Genomic DNA, 15,072 nt, shown 5'->3' with positions numbered 1-15,072 from the left:
ACATTATAAGCTCTGTGGGTGCTCTTGAATCAGCAGGAATATGCTCCACTGACTAAATATTTAGCAAATTAGTGAGTAAGTAAACGATCTTCATGTATTAGAAGAGGGAGAAGAAGAAATGGAGATAATCTTGTCACAGGAGTCAGAAATTGGTCTCATGGAAATATTGCTTTGATTTTCACATCACAATTCCAGTTTATCACAACATGACCCTTGTTTTGTATTTTTACTAGAATCCCTGCTAATGACAATAATAATAATAATAAGAGGGATTATTGAATGATATTAATACCAAGCTAAATGCTGAGATCTGCAGAATGTGGTAACGTCTCCAAAAAGAAATCGGATGAAGCAAGAAACATTTTAACAGCTAGAGATTCAGTTCTGCTAAATGTTTAAATCTACAAATACTTCCTCAAATTTCCCGTCTTCATTAGGTAGAGTTTTGTTCTAACAAACCTCTGACAGTTGTTCTGTGACTGTCCGGTTGCAGAAATACATATCCATCTTTTCCGCCCTGAGTTTTGTCTTCAGGCTATGTGAAGGCTGCCCTGTCTGCCCACAGACATTACTTAGGATTTTAAAAGACTTTGGCTACTTTGTTTTTTTTTATTTAGTTGCGTTGATGTCCTACATCAGGGGTGTCAAACTAACTGGTAAATAACGACAACTCCAAATGTTTCCCTTTGCTTTAGTGCAAAAAAGTACAGCTACATGTGATGAACAACCGTGACTTTCTTAAGAAGTGCAAGGTGCAAGTGCAATTTCTTATTTTATCAAATATTTTCAGCTGATATCTTCAGTGTAATTTTTGCAATTTATCCCACAGGCCAGATTGGACCCTCTGGCGGGCCAGTTTTGGCCCCCGGGCCTTATGTTTGACACCTCTGGTCCTACATAATTACCTCTGCAGACCCCCTAGGGGTCGCGGACCCCCTGTTGAAGATCTATGTCCTACATTCTTTGAAATAAACTTGCACATGGTATTCTTAAAATGTAATTTCCTGACAAATGTTGAAGACTCATCCTGAACTAAAGGGCGTGTACTCGTTTTGTATGTGGGCGGGACCTCCTCATGGACCAATCAGAGCAGACTGGGCTTTCAAAAGTAAAACTCCACTAATTTAACTTTTTAGAACAAAAATGTTAAACTTTGGTGAGACTCCGAACCAAATGCATTGACAGAGTTAATTGCTAGCGACGTCGCTGCGTTCTCAGATCTCAGCAGCTTATTTAGAGTGGATAATAATCAGTGGATGTGATGAAGCAAGACTTGTAATAAACTGGAATTGCCCTTTAGAAGATACCAGAAATACTCCTTGCTGATTTCATTAGAGTCGCTGCAGATTTAATATCCGTTCTGGCTGCTGTGTAAAGAAAGAAAAAGTGATGAACTGGAGATCAAATTATGAAAAGAGAAAAACGTCACTTCAGCATCTGACTCCTGCGACAGGTGCGTCCCCTTTATTTCCTGCTCCGAGAGGATCCAACTCGTCTCCACACCCTGTTCACTTCTTCCTGTCTCACCCTGTAGGATCCGGCTCCTCTTTTTTTTCTCACCAGCTTCTCCGGACCAAAGGTCCGGGGGAGGGGCAGTTTCTGAAACGACACCCTGCTCTGAAGTGGGTATTAGTTGGGTGCTGTTTCTGACCTGCTTTCATCCCTTTTTATTTCCCGGGATTACTCACTTCCTCCCTCCTCCTCTCCTCTAGTGCTGACTTTTGCTTCCTCAGGAACTCGTATTTTTGTTGGCCCCCTTTTAAAACTAAATCATTCATATCTAGTAAACCAAATTGAAATCATCCTCTCTGATTGAAGACGTCCTCGCCAACAAAAACGCGACGTTGTGTCCTCTCCTTTGCTCTGGTTGCTGACCGCCAGTCCGCCTCCCGTTTCTAAACGTCCGTCTCTCTCTGTCCTCCTCTCCTTTGTCTCCCCCTACAGGCGGCTTCTTGGTATTATCACAAAAAAAGATATCCTCCGTCACATGGCTCAAATGGCAAACCAAGATCCAGAGTCCATCATGTTCAACTGATCCGCTCCTTCCAGGACGGCTGGGGGGGAGGGGGAGGCGGCAGCGAGGGAGAGGATGAGGAGGAGGAGGAGGAGGAAGAAGAGGTGTGCCTCCTGAACGGCTCCAACCTCTGACGTTCGGACCCCGTTTCTTTCGTTTCGTTTCACCTTAGCTTTCGTTTGTAGACTGACTGTGGCCTCCAGAGACTTCGCGAGCCGCAAGAGGGAAAAGACGACGATAAAAGACTTTGTTTATCTCCGTCTAGCTGCTGAGGACACGCGGAGGTCACGGCTCGAAAGGCACACTCACACACAAGGAATGCACTTTTTACACACACACGCACACACAAAGAAAACACACAAAAAACACACACTTTTGCACTCGCACACTCCTCGTACATGCATGCTGTCTCTCTCCGCACACACACACACACACACACACACACACACAACTCCCTGTTCTGTAAAGTGACACCCATTTGCACTCTTCACGTGCCTCACCCTTTGTCCCGTCTCCGCTGAGGTCGTGGTGATGGCGTCGCCTGGCTGGTGGGGGTCAAAGGTCAGAATGAACCGCCGATGATCAGGGACGCGATGAAGGACCTTGAAACCTCCAGGTTTAAAAAAACAAAAACAAAGAAAAAAAAAAGCTCACTGTCCTCACCCCTGCACACACCCGACCTGTCCGTCCTCCAGACAAAAACCTGTTGTTTACCTGTGAATTAAGTGTGTGAGCAGAGTGTGTGTGTGTGTGTGTGTGTGTGTGTGTGTGTGTGTGTGTGTGTGTGTGTGTGTGTGTGTGTGCTACCTTAGCGCCGCTACATTCCAGCCAGGTTACCATGGGAACCGAGAGGATGTGCAGCTGCTCCTCATCCCGTGATCGCGTCATGGCACATGGATGCTCCCCCGGGTTCGATCTAAACAAGATGGCTTTAGTGTGTGTGTGTGTGTGTGAGGCGTGTGTGTGAAGGAGAGAGAGGGAGGTAGAGCGACACAGACGGTACTCTATTTCAAGAACAAAACAAAAAAAAAAAAGTTCCCTTTGTGAAGGAAAGAAATGACACAGACCTTTTGTGTTTTCATGTCTGAGCCAGCTTGAGTTGTCCGTGTGTGTGTGTGTGTGTGTGTGTGTGTGTGTGTGTGTGTGTGTGTGTGTGTGTGTGTGTGTGTGTGTGTGTGTGTGTGTGTCCTGTTCATTCATTCAGTGTGATGAAGGCCGAATAAAAGAAAGAGCGTCCAGGTTGAGTCCTACTGTGTCACAGAAAACTGTTACTGTTTCTACGAGGGCGATCGTAGCTCTACGTGAGTTTCCTTTCTGGCTCATCTGTTCACATCTTTAAATTATGACGACTAACGGATGAAGAGATTAACAGTGATGATCTCGTTATTGCGGCGTCCCTCAGATATTAGGAGTAAACGAGAAGTGGAAGCATTTGAGCATCTTTGAGCCAGAGCAGCTCAGTTTTATCAGAAGTGGCCCAAGGAGGCAAACAAGGCTCAGTGGAGGCTGGTCTGATTCAACAGTGGTTGTGATACAGAGGTGTCAAATTATTATTTTTTTTTTTTTTTTGCGCGGCTATTCTGGGACCAGTTTTCGTGGTCGTCCGGGCAACGTATGGTACTAGGATGCAGAGAGTGACCCCTCGTCCTTGTCTCGAGGGTGGACTCGGTCTGCAGCAACGTTCAGGTGGTGGTACGTATCAAAAGAACATATTTAACATATTTACCAGAAGAACTTTAAGCAGTAAAGAGATCATCAGTGTTATTCACTTCACAGGTTGGTGGTTTTAATGTTATGGCTGATCGGTGTATAAATATGAACCACAGGCGCCGTCCCTCAGTTCAAAGTGAACGCCGCCCAGTCTTCTTTTGATTAAAGACTCGTCTTCACACCAGGCCTCTGTAAAAAGGGATATTTGATCTGGATCTCGTTTCCTCAGTTGATTTAAATTTGTTGAGATTTGAAGTAAACCTCCAAACCCACAGAAAAGATATTTAAATTAACTGTGATCATTAATCGTTTTCCAATTAACAAAGGCCAAACCATCATTAAGTGGTAAAACTCTAAATCCTTTTATGTTAGAAGACGAAAACCGGCAAATGTTCAGCTTCACAAACGTCTGGAATTATTCATCATTAAGCAGCTTAAGCTCTGAAAAGACACAGAACCAGACGTCCTCCAGCTCCACGCAGGTAAACAGTAAATACATTTAAAAAAAAAGATATCTCTCCTTTCTTGACCTTTTTAAAATAAAGAAAAATCCACTTTCAGAATAAAACTAAAATTTACAAATTTCCAGTTTGATGTGGTCAAGAAATACCGTGAAATCAAAGCATGAATTTAATAATAACGTGAAGACTGAATAGATTTTTAAATTTACCGTCTAGAGCCGTGAAGCTGAAGCATTTGTCCGCAGCAGGTTTTCATCTCTCCACTCGCCAAGTGCCTGGCAAAAGATTTTAGGCTTCTCACGCTCATCTGTCTTTTCCCCCTTTCCATTATCGCCCGGCACGTTCAGTGGACACAGTGAAAAGGACGTGACGCGGAGTGGACAAACAGTAGCACCTTACCTGTAGAGAGCGTGTGTGTGGTCCTGTGTACGTCTTTGCGTTGCAGTGACTGTCCTGCTGTTGCTGTGGGCGACGGGGAGCAGAGCATCGTCTTTGTTAACCAGTGGTGTTGCCTAACATTGTATTTCATACTGATCTCGATGTTTCTTTTTTTTTTTTTTTTTTTTTTTATTTATGGGTAGTGTCGATAGTCGTGCATTATTATTATTATTATTATGAAAAAGAAGAAGAATTTTATGTATTATTACACTGATTGTTTGATTGTACATTTAAAACAAAGTATGTAAAGATTAAATTTTGTTTTAAATTAAAAGGAAGAAAAACTATTCCTGTGGTCCTGGTGGGTCTCAGTTCAAGCCTCGTCTTCATTTTATCAAAGTTCATCATCAGCAGGTTAATACGTACATTTTGTTTAAAAAAGAAAAACGGGGAAAAGGTAGTGAAATAATAACCCTTTTCAAAATGAGAGAGTAAAAAATGAACGTAATTAATTCTCAGTGTCATTAAGACTTAAACAGCTTCCAATCGTTTTTGTCCATTCATTAGAAACATCACTGAGTTTCACGTTACAAAAATATTTGGTAGATAAAAACAGAAAATGTTTTTTTACATTGAATTTAAAGCCTTGAAATGTTCATTTTGTGTTGATTGAAGATAAAACATTTGTAACTGGTTCATTTTCAGCTTGGTCCAGTTTAGTTAACTGAATTATTGTTACCTTCTACTGGAAATATATCAAACTGATTCCTTCTATTTAAAACTTTAGACTATATGATGCTGAAAAAGATTTTATTTTACATTTTCTGATATTAAAAATGTCTTTAATAAACTTGTTTAATCCTGGGTTAAAGGGTGAAAGTAAAATCCTGCTTTACATTTTAAGGAGGGAAGTTTAAATCAAGATGAATGTGATCTAGACTGATAGATTATGTTGGATGTACATTTATCCTACCTGCGTCTAACTCAAAACAAAATAAGTGTTTTTACGTCACATTTAGACGTCACTTCTTCTCCTCGTGTCCTGTTACACATCTATCATTCATGGCCCAGTCGTCTACATGACACGTCTTTGGCTCGCGTTGGTTTCAGAAAGCCTTAAAAAATAGAACACACACCAGACTTCATTTACAAAATCACTGATTTTGAGATCTTTGTTGGAATTAAAGACATTTCCGTACATGACCATTATTTTGTACAGTGTGCGTAGTCAGGGTTAATTCATCACTTTATTTTATAGTTGTGTCCCAGCGTCTACAGCAAATTTCTGTGACACAAATTTATAGAGTTCTGTCCTTGTCGCTCTTTTCCTTCTTCACCTTTGTGTCAAGACAGCCTTGTAGCCATGGCAACGGCTGCCCTGACAATAGACAGTCTGCCTTTCATTAATCACACGAAGACTTCAGGAGCTTCTTATCTCAGAAGAAAGAGTTTGAAGAGATGAGGAGGAAGAAGTTGAGATACTTTGGTTTTAAATGTTTGCAGAGTGTTTCAAGTCTCAGGTTCAGACCCAGATAAAATAGGAAACAGCTTTGTTGTGGCTACAGGTGAAGCTTCCCCTCAATGATAATGACTCAAATTTACTAGAATTTCTTTTCAAAGTAAAGCTCGTTCATTTCAAATGAAGGGATTCATTAAGGACCAATTCTACGGGAACAAAAAGCACGTCTTTGACCAAACTGACCATTTCTTTTTTTTTGCACAGCACTTCCATTTTATTTCACTACAAAAAGAAGAGGCATCTCAAGAGCACCAGTGAAAGCAGAACAGTTTATCTCTGCCACAGACTGGTCTGTTAGCCGAACAAAGGAGGAAACAAAAGGAGTCCTTTCAGTTCCAGAGAAAGATGTCGGACATCTTCACTGTCTACTTAACACATGCAGCAGGGACGCAGCGACTACAGTAAAGGCTCTGCCAAAGCTAGACGGTGCTGAGATTAGGCCGGGGAACGAACTGAAAACCGACGAAATGCAAAGGAGCCACTCTCCTCTACTGAGGGAAACTAAACTAGCCCGGGAACACAAAACACAGCACAGTGGGTCATATAATAACACTCGGAAAAATGTTTCAAGGGAAACGGAAACTTCCAGCCAGAGGTGTTTCACTGGTGTTTCCGGTCAGGATATATACGCTGCAGGTTCACCTGGCTCAGTCGTTTCTATAGAAATGCAGAAGGCCGTACAATCATGAAATATGATCAAACCCACACAGCATGCGCCTCCGGGTGAGCAGAGCCTTACTACAATCTGTAGCGAGTGAAGGAAGTGTAAGAGCAGCTTGAGGCAAATTCCTGGAGTTAAGTCATAAAAACCCTAGCACTGTAAGAAACTAACAAACCAAGTACCCAATTATTTAAATAATAATCAGAGCTATGGAAATCTCAACACAGCAAATGTCCCTTTACAATTCGTTGCTTCTTACATTAATAATATTGATTACACTCTAGTGTACATTCAAGCATGAAAGTCCAGAGAGTCTAAAAACCTTCTGATTTAGTCTCAGTAGATCAGCCTACAAAGGTTTATACAGATTGTTGCCATCGGAAAAAGATAAATAAAAACTGACTGATTGTTTCCAAGATGTAAAATCAATAATGTTTGGTGGATTGTTTTGTTTTCAAGTGGAGATGCATAGCAGGAGAACTCGTGGTTGGTTTCATCACACGTGGCTCTCGTAGAACACCTGGCAGGGAGGGCTGGTGTTTGCGGTGGGTTGCGGGGGATCCGGCTCGGCCTCCGGCTCGTCCTCCGCCTCGCACTGCTCGTCGTGGTGAACGGGAGCCAGCGGCGGGGGGGAGGAGGGGGAAGACGAGGGGACGGCGGCGGCGGCGGCCTCTGGCTGCGGGGGAGACTCTATGCCGCAGCAGCCTCCGACGACGGCGAGCGGCGGGTGCACCGACACCTGTATGGCCATGTGCTGCGGCTGGTCGTGAATGGAGGAGTTGTCCGAGTCGGCGGCGGGCGACTCGCTGCGCTCCCTCTCCAGGCCCTGCCCCCTCTCCCTCTCCTGGAGGACGGTGAAGACGTCCCTCGGCCCGATGGAGGCGACCCTGCCCGCCGCCTCCCGCCGTCCCTCCGGGGCTTGCCTGAGGAACGTGTGCCTCATCTCCTCCACCCCCACCACCTCCAGGATCTCCTCCATGAAGGTGCGGCAGTTCATGATGAGCGGCGGCAGCGGGATGCTGCGGGCCAGCTCCTCGATGTACCGCGCGAACTCCATGGTCTTGAACTGCGTCACCTTGGCCAGCTCCAGCGTCTTGGCCGAGGTGATGATGGGGATCCTCTTGGCGATCTCGAAGGCCTTCTGCAGCTTCTCGGCGCCCTCGGTGCGGAAGAACTCGTTGATGGCCTTCTCCGTCTTCTTCAGGTGGCTGCTCATCATGCAGAGGCGCGTGACGTTCAGGGCCATGATGATGGTGAAGGTGACCAGGCACACCACCATGTAGTACACGCCCATGTCCCCTTTGGTGAAGACCACGCGCAGGGTCACCGTGCAGTTGGCGGTGCCGTGGACGTTGGACGCCATGCAGGTGTACTTGCCGCGGTCCGCGAACTCGATGCTGGTGATGTTGAGGGAGCCGCCGTCCAGCAGCCACCACTTCCCACCTACAGACACAGATAGAGATGAGTTCGGGAAACACTGAGCCTGAATTATTGCTGTTTCTCGGTATAATGTGGTGGAAAACAGACGTCCTGTTTCATTTTAGAATCATGAATAATCGCTGACACTACGTGACCCACTAAGTGACTGACTCTGAAGTCGAAGTTTAAGCCCTGAAAATTATCTTTATGCATCTGCTCCCTGCTGACTGGCTCCACAGTGAACTCCTCTACGTTCCTAACGTTTGCTACTTTTAACACAAACTTGCCTTCTCAATTGTACGTACGTTGTTGCTGTTCCAACTCCAACATTTCCAACTTTTTGTGTTGTCTCACAACACAAGAGAACACACTGTGGTACCTTACATATTTATAAAAACCCTTTCAAGTGGAGCTACAATCATAAAGTCCTTAAAGCAGCAGCTGGTTTCATGTGTCTGGTCTAGATGGTCTTTAAATTGAAGATGTAACGTGGGGTTCATGTGTTAGTCAGTGCAGACCAGAGAGCAGGACTGACCCCGTTACTCTTGCCAAGCTTTCAATATTTAAACACAAGGCTGTATTTCATCTGGAAGCGCTGCTCTGTGTGTTGAGGTTTCTACCTCTAATCAGGACAACAAGGATTTGTTTACATCTTAATCAGCTTTATGTCAGTTAGTCCAATTATTTTTCAAACATTTGATTTAACTAGCTCCCCAAATTACAAAAAAATATATATTTTATCATGTAATAGCTAAAAAATACTGTAAAGACAGTGCTGGTCTCATCTTATACATCACAACGGTCATAGGATTGGCCACAAGTAGAAATTCTAGTGACTCGATTCAACGAGAAACCAAAAACATCAGCGGAGCAACAATTGTGGCGAGTGCATCTACGGCGGCAGTTCTGCAGGAGAGTCTGAATCAAATGTTGCATGTATTTAAATATATTTAAATGTTGGGAGGAGCACATGCACAGTGTGTGCCTGCAGCCTTGTTTTGTTTCTGCACCAGTTCTTATCAGCTGACTGGAATCAGTGAGATGATGGAACAATAAGACGGACTTTGTGGAGTTTAATAATATAATATAATAATATCAACTTCAAATGTTCAATGGTGCAGGTAAATAGCTGCTAAATATACAGGTGCAACAAGCAACCAGTGAGCAGGGTTTAGCATAGCGACAAGAAACATGGAAGCAGCTGATGAACAAAACCCATCTATCATCATCGCTAGAGCTCACTATAGGACCACTAGGAACACTTTGGGTCCAACAAGTAGTCACACAAATCCCTAGGAAAACTGCAAACTGTGTTATGCTGAATCAAACAAGATGTTCCCTGATTTTTGCTATTCATCCTAGTGTAGGTGGATGGAACTGAATTAATCTGTTCATAGAAGAGAAACCACATCCAAACATGCCACGGTCGGTCAAATAACTTAAACATCCACCACAGTTTCTACCATCAGCTGACATTGTTAGGATGACGCTCTGGGCAGTATTTTTCCACCGGTTTTAGTGAACTCAACAGGAGCTACTCGTCAGCCACCTTCTGTCTGCACTGTGTGGAAACAGAGAGCAGATTTCATAGAAGCAGCCTCTAAACCTGTGTAATGGCGTCTGCGGACCCCAGTAAACAGTCACGATCAATAACCCACCCTGCTATCCCTCAGGAGGAGATGAATGGGAAGTCAGGAAATGAAGGCTGGCTAACAAACACAGTCCCTCCCATCCGTCTTTTCGGGAGAGCGGGAGTTCTAATTATATCTCCGCCACCGCATCACATGACGCGGCTGATGTGCTGCCCGATACTACAAGCAAATTTGTAGGGAAAGAAAACACTGTAATGGACAACCTACAGGTTAAAGTAACCACTGCACATTACACAGAGAACTACTGCCTGCTGTGTGGAAAGTCTATTCCTTTCTAATTATATTTCTGAGTATAACCCAGGGGAGAAGCTCAGCGGCAGCACAGACACTGTATTGGGTTTGTGGGTCATAATAATAACAGTGCTGTTTGCAGTCTCTCTAACGGCAGGTTTCAACAGGTCGGCTCAGGAGAGACGACAGCACGAGAAATAACTATTCCCTCTGCATTCCTTCTGTGGTAGGTCGTGCGTTCAGGCACAGACGAAGGCAGCTCGGCTTGAATGAAAAGCATTAGTAGAAATGACTTCTGGCGTCTAATTGGCAAAGACTTCCCTTCACAGCCAGAGTATAATCAGTGCTGCCAGACAAAAATGTGCAATAATTGTGCCAAATTTTCCTCATTGGAGTACACGTCTGTCTTGTCCGTGTTCTTAGAAGTCGCATTCCACATCATTTTATAACAGTAAAGAGTCAAAAAAACAAACGTCTGCAGTTAATCGGACTGGAACTAGCCTCGAAACGAAGTACACTCGATCTTCACTTCCTGCCTCTTCTTTTCACTCTTCCTGTTTTGCATAAACTGTCACGATTATCCTTAAAACATTCCCCACAGCAGGTCGGCTGCTACTTCCCCGTGGTTTACACGAGACAAAACTAAGTTTAATCAGCGTTCGTTGTCATGTCGAGACAGTGGGCTACATGTGATTGACCCGGCAGGTGAACCAGCTGTGGCTGATAAAGATCCACACATCTGTCCAGATGAGACAGGTGAAGTGTTTGCTGTATCAAAACAAAAATAAAAGCTTCCACTTAGCCTAAACACAGTCGGATCCTTTCACATCTATGAGGATGTATAGGTATTCTTATATCCCAAATCCTAAAACAGCTTTGCGTTATACAGTATGTGAACCATGTTGATTCATATTGGCTGTCTAAATACATCAAAATTAGCCCCTTTAATCTGGTTAACACCACATATTAATGAACCTGCTATTTGTTTTAGGTTGAATGAAAGCTGTAAGTGTCTGGCTCACCACTTCTGCCACGCATTTTCTTAGTGGGAACTCAGTTAATGTGTATATTGGTTTACATATTTCTAATACATTTATAGCAAATAACAAACCTGACTCCCTTTTTGTATTCGCTGCTAATGAAATTCTAATCAAGCGGCAGGTAAAGAGAACAGGAAACCAGGTTTAAAGTAACAGCACACTCACCACCTGTCTCACCACTGGTGTCCAGGCGGTCTCCGTGAGAGTTGAACCACTGAACGCTGGGGAACGGGTCTCCGGTGACATTGCAATCAATCAGTGCGCAGCTCCCCTCCCGGACAATTATCTGGCTTACTTTTGTGAACACGACTGGGACAAATCCGCCGTCTGTCGCGCTGCCGTTCGCCGTGCGGTTCACTGATAAGGCCCCGGCAGTGCGAGGGGCGATAAGGGACACCAGGGCCACAAAAGCGTATCCACCGGTAAAGTGCATTTTCTCCAAATGTCGGCGCGTCACCCGCGGGGGAAGAGACTGTGTCATTCGTCCTGGGCCTCCATTCTGTAGACTGGCTATCTCTTGACGGTGGAAGGCAATTTCGTGTTTGGCTCTGCGGCGTGAAACATCTCACTGAAACAAACAAGGGATTGACAAGTATTAATCAGAGACAGAGCAGGACCAGGCAGCGTGTGTCCTGATGCTCAAACCGATAAGAGTGAGGTTCAAGCCATAAAATAAAAAACAGAACAGCTGCTAACGATCACTGTCACCATTAACTGGCTGGTAAAAAACAGCCAAATAAATATTTATTGTGCATCTTTACATATTTTGCAGCTCCATTTCAGTTTTAATCACCGACTTGATTGAATGTCAAGTAAAACTGCTAGAAATCTGGAAGATGACAATGTCCAGTTTTGTACGTGTATAAATGCAACACTGTATTTTGGGTAACGTTACACAGCTAGCGGTGCACAATGAAAGCGATCGATGTTGCCCGTTTCCTTGAAGTCTTGTAGACAACCAACCAGCTTTAATTTTAAGAAATATCCACAACATATTTTAGTTGCATCCCCGATCGCAGACTCCACTATTTAACGAACAAACCGGCCATAAAATCCTCCACAATGAAATCGGATGTCAGACGGTCTCATTGTCTGGAGCCGCCTCTAGCTAATATATATATAGAGCTAAAGGCAGTTAGCTTTACATCATGCAGAAATTATATAAAACACACACACACATTTATGTGACAGTCGGTTAAAATGGTAATTTCTAACGTTAATATAGATATATTGTGCCATTTGTTCTGACAGCACCCATTTGTCTCGATAAGTATAAAAACAATGCCACGCTACCACATAACGGGGCTGAAATCGGGCTCCGTCTATTTCCCAGTTCGCTCCATTGCAACACACAGCCTCGAAGACGGCATCATTAGCTGCCTTACACGGGTCGGATACATCCAATGTAGACAGTTAGATGCACATATTAGCCTCAGGCGACCGAGCTATCGCGATGTTGAGGTGTGAAGGTCAACCTTAAACCCGACAGTCTTGGAAAAATACAAGGGCGTCGGAGGCGGCTACGTGCTGGACGGCGGTTATATATGAGAGGACCGTTTCAGAACTGCACCAACAGTTTTTTTAGGATTTAAGGGGAGTTTGACCTTCATACACATATAAATCCATACGTGACGTTAAATGTCACGGCTGATGTTAGTAGAATTGCGGACATAGAGAGCATTAGGTGTCGAATAAATACAGAAAAATGCGGCAAAGTAGCCTCCTGAGCGAAAAACACAACGGTCCGGGAAACGGCCAACTCGGCGTCGACGAAAGCCGACAAACCGAAATAAAACTGACCGTTTTTCGATGATAAAATGAAATTTCAGTACTCACGTCGTGTGTTGTGGCCGTTCAGGGTCGGGACATTGGTGAAAAAACCGCGTAAGTAGATGTTTTTGTCGATGCCTATGCGTCCTCGTGTTTCTCCATCCTCGTCCTCCGGCAGCCCATCGGCTCTGAACCAGCAACTAGTTCCACTCAGGCTCAGGGCGCTGGGAGGAGGAGGCAACGTCGCCGGGTTGCTTGCGTTGCATCGCCGTACTGGTAGGAATATGACAGAAGTGGTGATTTTTTATTTGTTAGACTATTTTAAACGTTATTAATTCCGAGTTTCTTCAATACGCCCCTGTGACATTCCCACACATGCATTTGAAGCTGCATCAACTGATTTTTTTAATGGGTCACGTGGGGGGCCCTTTAAAGCCGATAAGAAAATTTTTGGCAACCGGTTATTTGCAAACCAAACAAATGCACGACTACATAACCATTCCTTCGGAGTCATTTTATGAGTGATCACTTTCATATCAGACTTCCTCATATGATTAACTGATAATTTACTGGCACGTTTAAATAGTTAAACAGAGAGGCTGTTGACCAAAACATAAAAAATGGGATCATAAAATATTCTGCTCTATTATACTTACACAACGGATTCAATGGCTTAATCAATGGATTTCACTTCCCCAAACGGCAGCAGTTTTATTGTAAACAAAATCACCTCCACAGTACTGAGATAACCTCCGAAAAGAGAGCAACCGCACAACTGCAAAAGTTGGAGTCCTCTGGAAACCAACCTGAAAATGTTTCTTTACCCAATAAAAAATTTCAAGTTTCCAGGCTACATTAGCATCATTAGCAAATACTTTTGATTCAAAAGTACTTCGAACTTAAATGATAAAGGGGATATATTTATGTGGTAATATTTCTTCTCCTCAGACAGGTAATCTCAAATCAAATGAAAACTAGATTTAAATGTGACAGAATATGTCACATTTGCGACACATATGCGACAAGGCCTACATGGCTTCCTAATCTCACCTCAAGTATCTGCCAACATATTCTCGCTGGTTTGTCCTTCGTCGCCCATTTGTATTTGTTTGTGTAAGCAAAGTGTTGCCAGATATACGACAATTATCATATTTATCAATGGTTTCAGGGCCTATTTGATATAAATGGGTAATGACTAAAGCAGTTGTTTCATTCAAATGGCCAAGGCTAAATGTTTGTTCCTTAAATGATTGGATTTCCATGCATATAGAATGTCTTTGATTTTAAATGCACTGCCCTAGTGTGTGATTTTTATGAAGTTGTTTTAGTACATACATAGTTTGGGTCAAAATATGATAATTTTAAAGCGACAGTATGATATTTTTTCATTCCCCATCTGGCAACACTGGTGGAGGCTGGCCTTGAGACTCCCACAACTCCCAAGAGTAAAAAAAAAAAAAATCTTGCTCACATTAAGCTTCAGTGCATTTAACTCTGTAATGTCTGCTTTAAGATGAGGTAAATACTGACAGGTTAACTGACTGTGGTCAAAACCCAGTTGGGCTAAAAATTTGGACTGTGAAAAGACCAAAGACCTCCGACGTGGACCGTGGTGCTGCAGATAGCACACGAAACAATAAAACAGCTTCCTTTTCAAAACAATCAGTTAATTAAAACAATGAATCCTGGAAAAAAAACGAAAGGAAGGCAGAACAAAGAGCACCTCTGCACAGCGACTAACTCGGGGTCATTCGGGCTGTTCTGGTTGGGAGCTTATGTGCTGATAACCGACGACCTTGAAGCCACAGTAAAAGTCTGAAATCGACACATTGTTCTGGAGCCTCAGCAGGCGGTCAATAACTCGGTCAATAACGCTCCATCTGTGAGTAGAAGGGTATATGTGTGTTTGCTTGTGTTTTTGTTTGTGTTGACTGCGCATTTATTAGTCCAGGATGAAACGCGAGACGTTTTGTATTATCTGATGCCACAAGATAAATTTAGAGTTACGGATGCTGGACTTTTGCAGCTCAGCATCACATCCGAACATAACACAAGAAGTGATGCATTTCTTCAGTTTTTTTGGAACACAAACAACTACACCACACTAAATACTGCTCGGGCACAACTTAAGTAAGAGCACATTTTTTTATTTTTCAATCCTACGTGGAGAATCTGAACACAGCGTTTCACCCCTCAGCTGAAGGCTTTAATGTTTTC

The 15,072-nt window shown here is 43.5% G+C and overlaps 2 protein-coding genes across 9 annotated transcripts in view; one reads left to right on the top strand and one right to left on the bottom strand.

Annotated features, from left to right (window-relative positions):
* Positions 1 to 4,218, top strand: part of clcn3 (chloride channel 3) — a 33,918-nt gene extending 29,700 nt beyond the window's left edge. For 7 of the 8 annotated variants that reach the window (XM_047603831.1, XM_047603857.1, XM_047603815.1 and 4 more), the window contains one exon: positions 1,945 to 4,218. In XM_047603831.1, the coding sequence (XP_047459787.1) occupies positions 1,945 to 2,148 (204 nt within the window). In that variant the 3' untranslated portion in view covers positions 2,149 to 4,218. The remainder of the gene's footprint in view (positions 1 to 1,944) is intronic. The other variant, XM_047603867.1, reaches the window with a different exon arrangement.
* Positions 3,120 to 13,175, bottom strand: mfap3l (microfibril associated protein 3 like). Its single transcript, XM_047603890.1, has 3 exons — positions 12,922 to 13,175; positions 11,251 to 11,653; positions 3,120 to 8,186 (listed from the first exon to the last, which is right to left on the bottom strand). The coding sequence occupies exons 2-3, from the start codon at positions 11,564 to 11,566 to the stop codon at positions 7,240 to 7,242; spliced, it is 1,263 nt and encodes a 420-aa protein (XP_047459846.1). The 5' UTR covers positions 11,567 to 11,653; positions 12,922 to 13,175; the 3' UTR covers positions 3,120 to 7,239.
* Positions 13,176 to 15,072: the final 1,897 nt, after the last annotated feature.

This window comes from Mugil cephalus, chromosome 1, assembly GCF_022458985.1.
Source record: "Mugil cephalus isolate CIBA_MC_2020 chromosome 1, CIBA_Mcephalus_1.1, whole genome shotgun sequence".
NCBI classification, from domain to species: Eukaryota; Metazoa; Chordata; class Actinopteri; order Mugiliformes; family Mugilidae; genus Mugil; species Mugil cephalus.
The sequence above is the reverse complement of the archived record's forward strand: the minus strand, read 5'-3'. Positions and strand labels throughout refer to the sequence as shown.

What these genes read in the sequence shown, in the direction of transcription:
- mfap3l (XM_047603890.1), bottom strand. Translation starts at nt 11,566, where the DNA reads ATGACACAGTCTCTTCCCCCGCGGGTGACGCGCCGACATTTGGAGAAA. An exon ending in CACCAGTGGTGAGACAGGTG is followed by an intron (nt 8,187 to 11,250) that starts GTGAGTGTGCTG and finishes CTGTGTCTGTAG; the next exon opens with GTGGGAAGTGGTGGCTGCTG.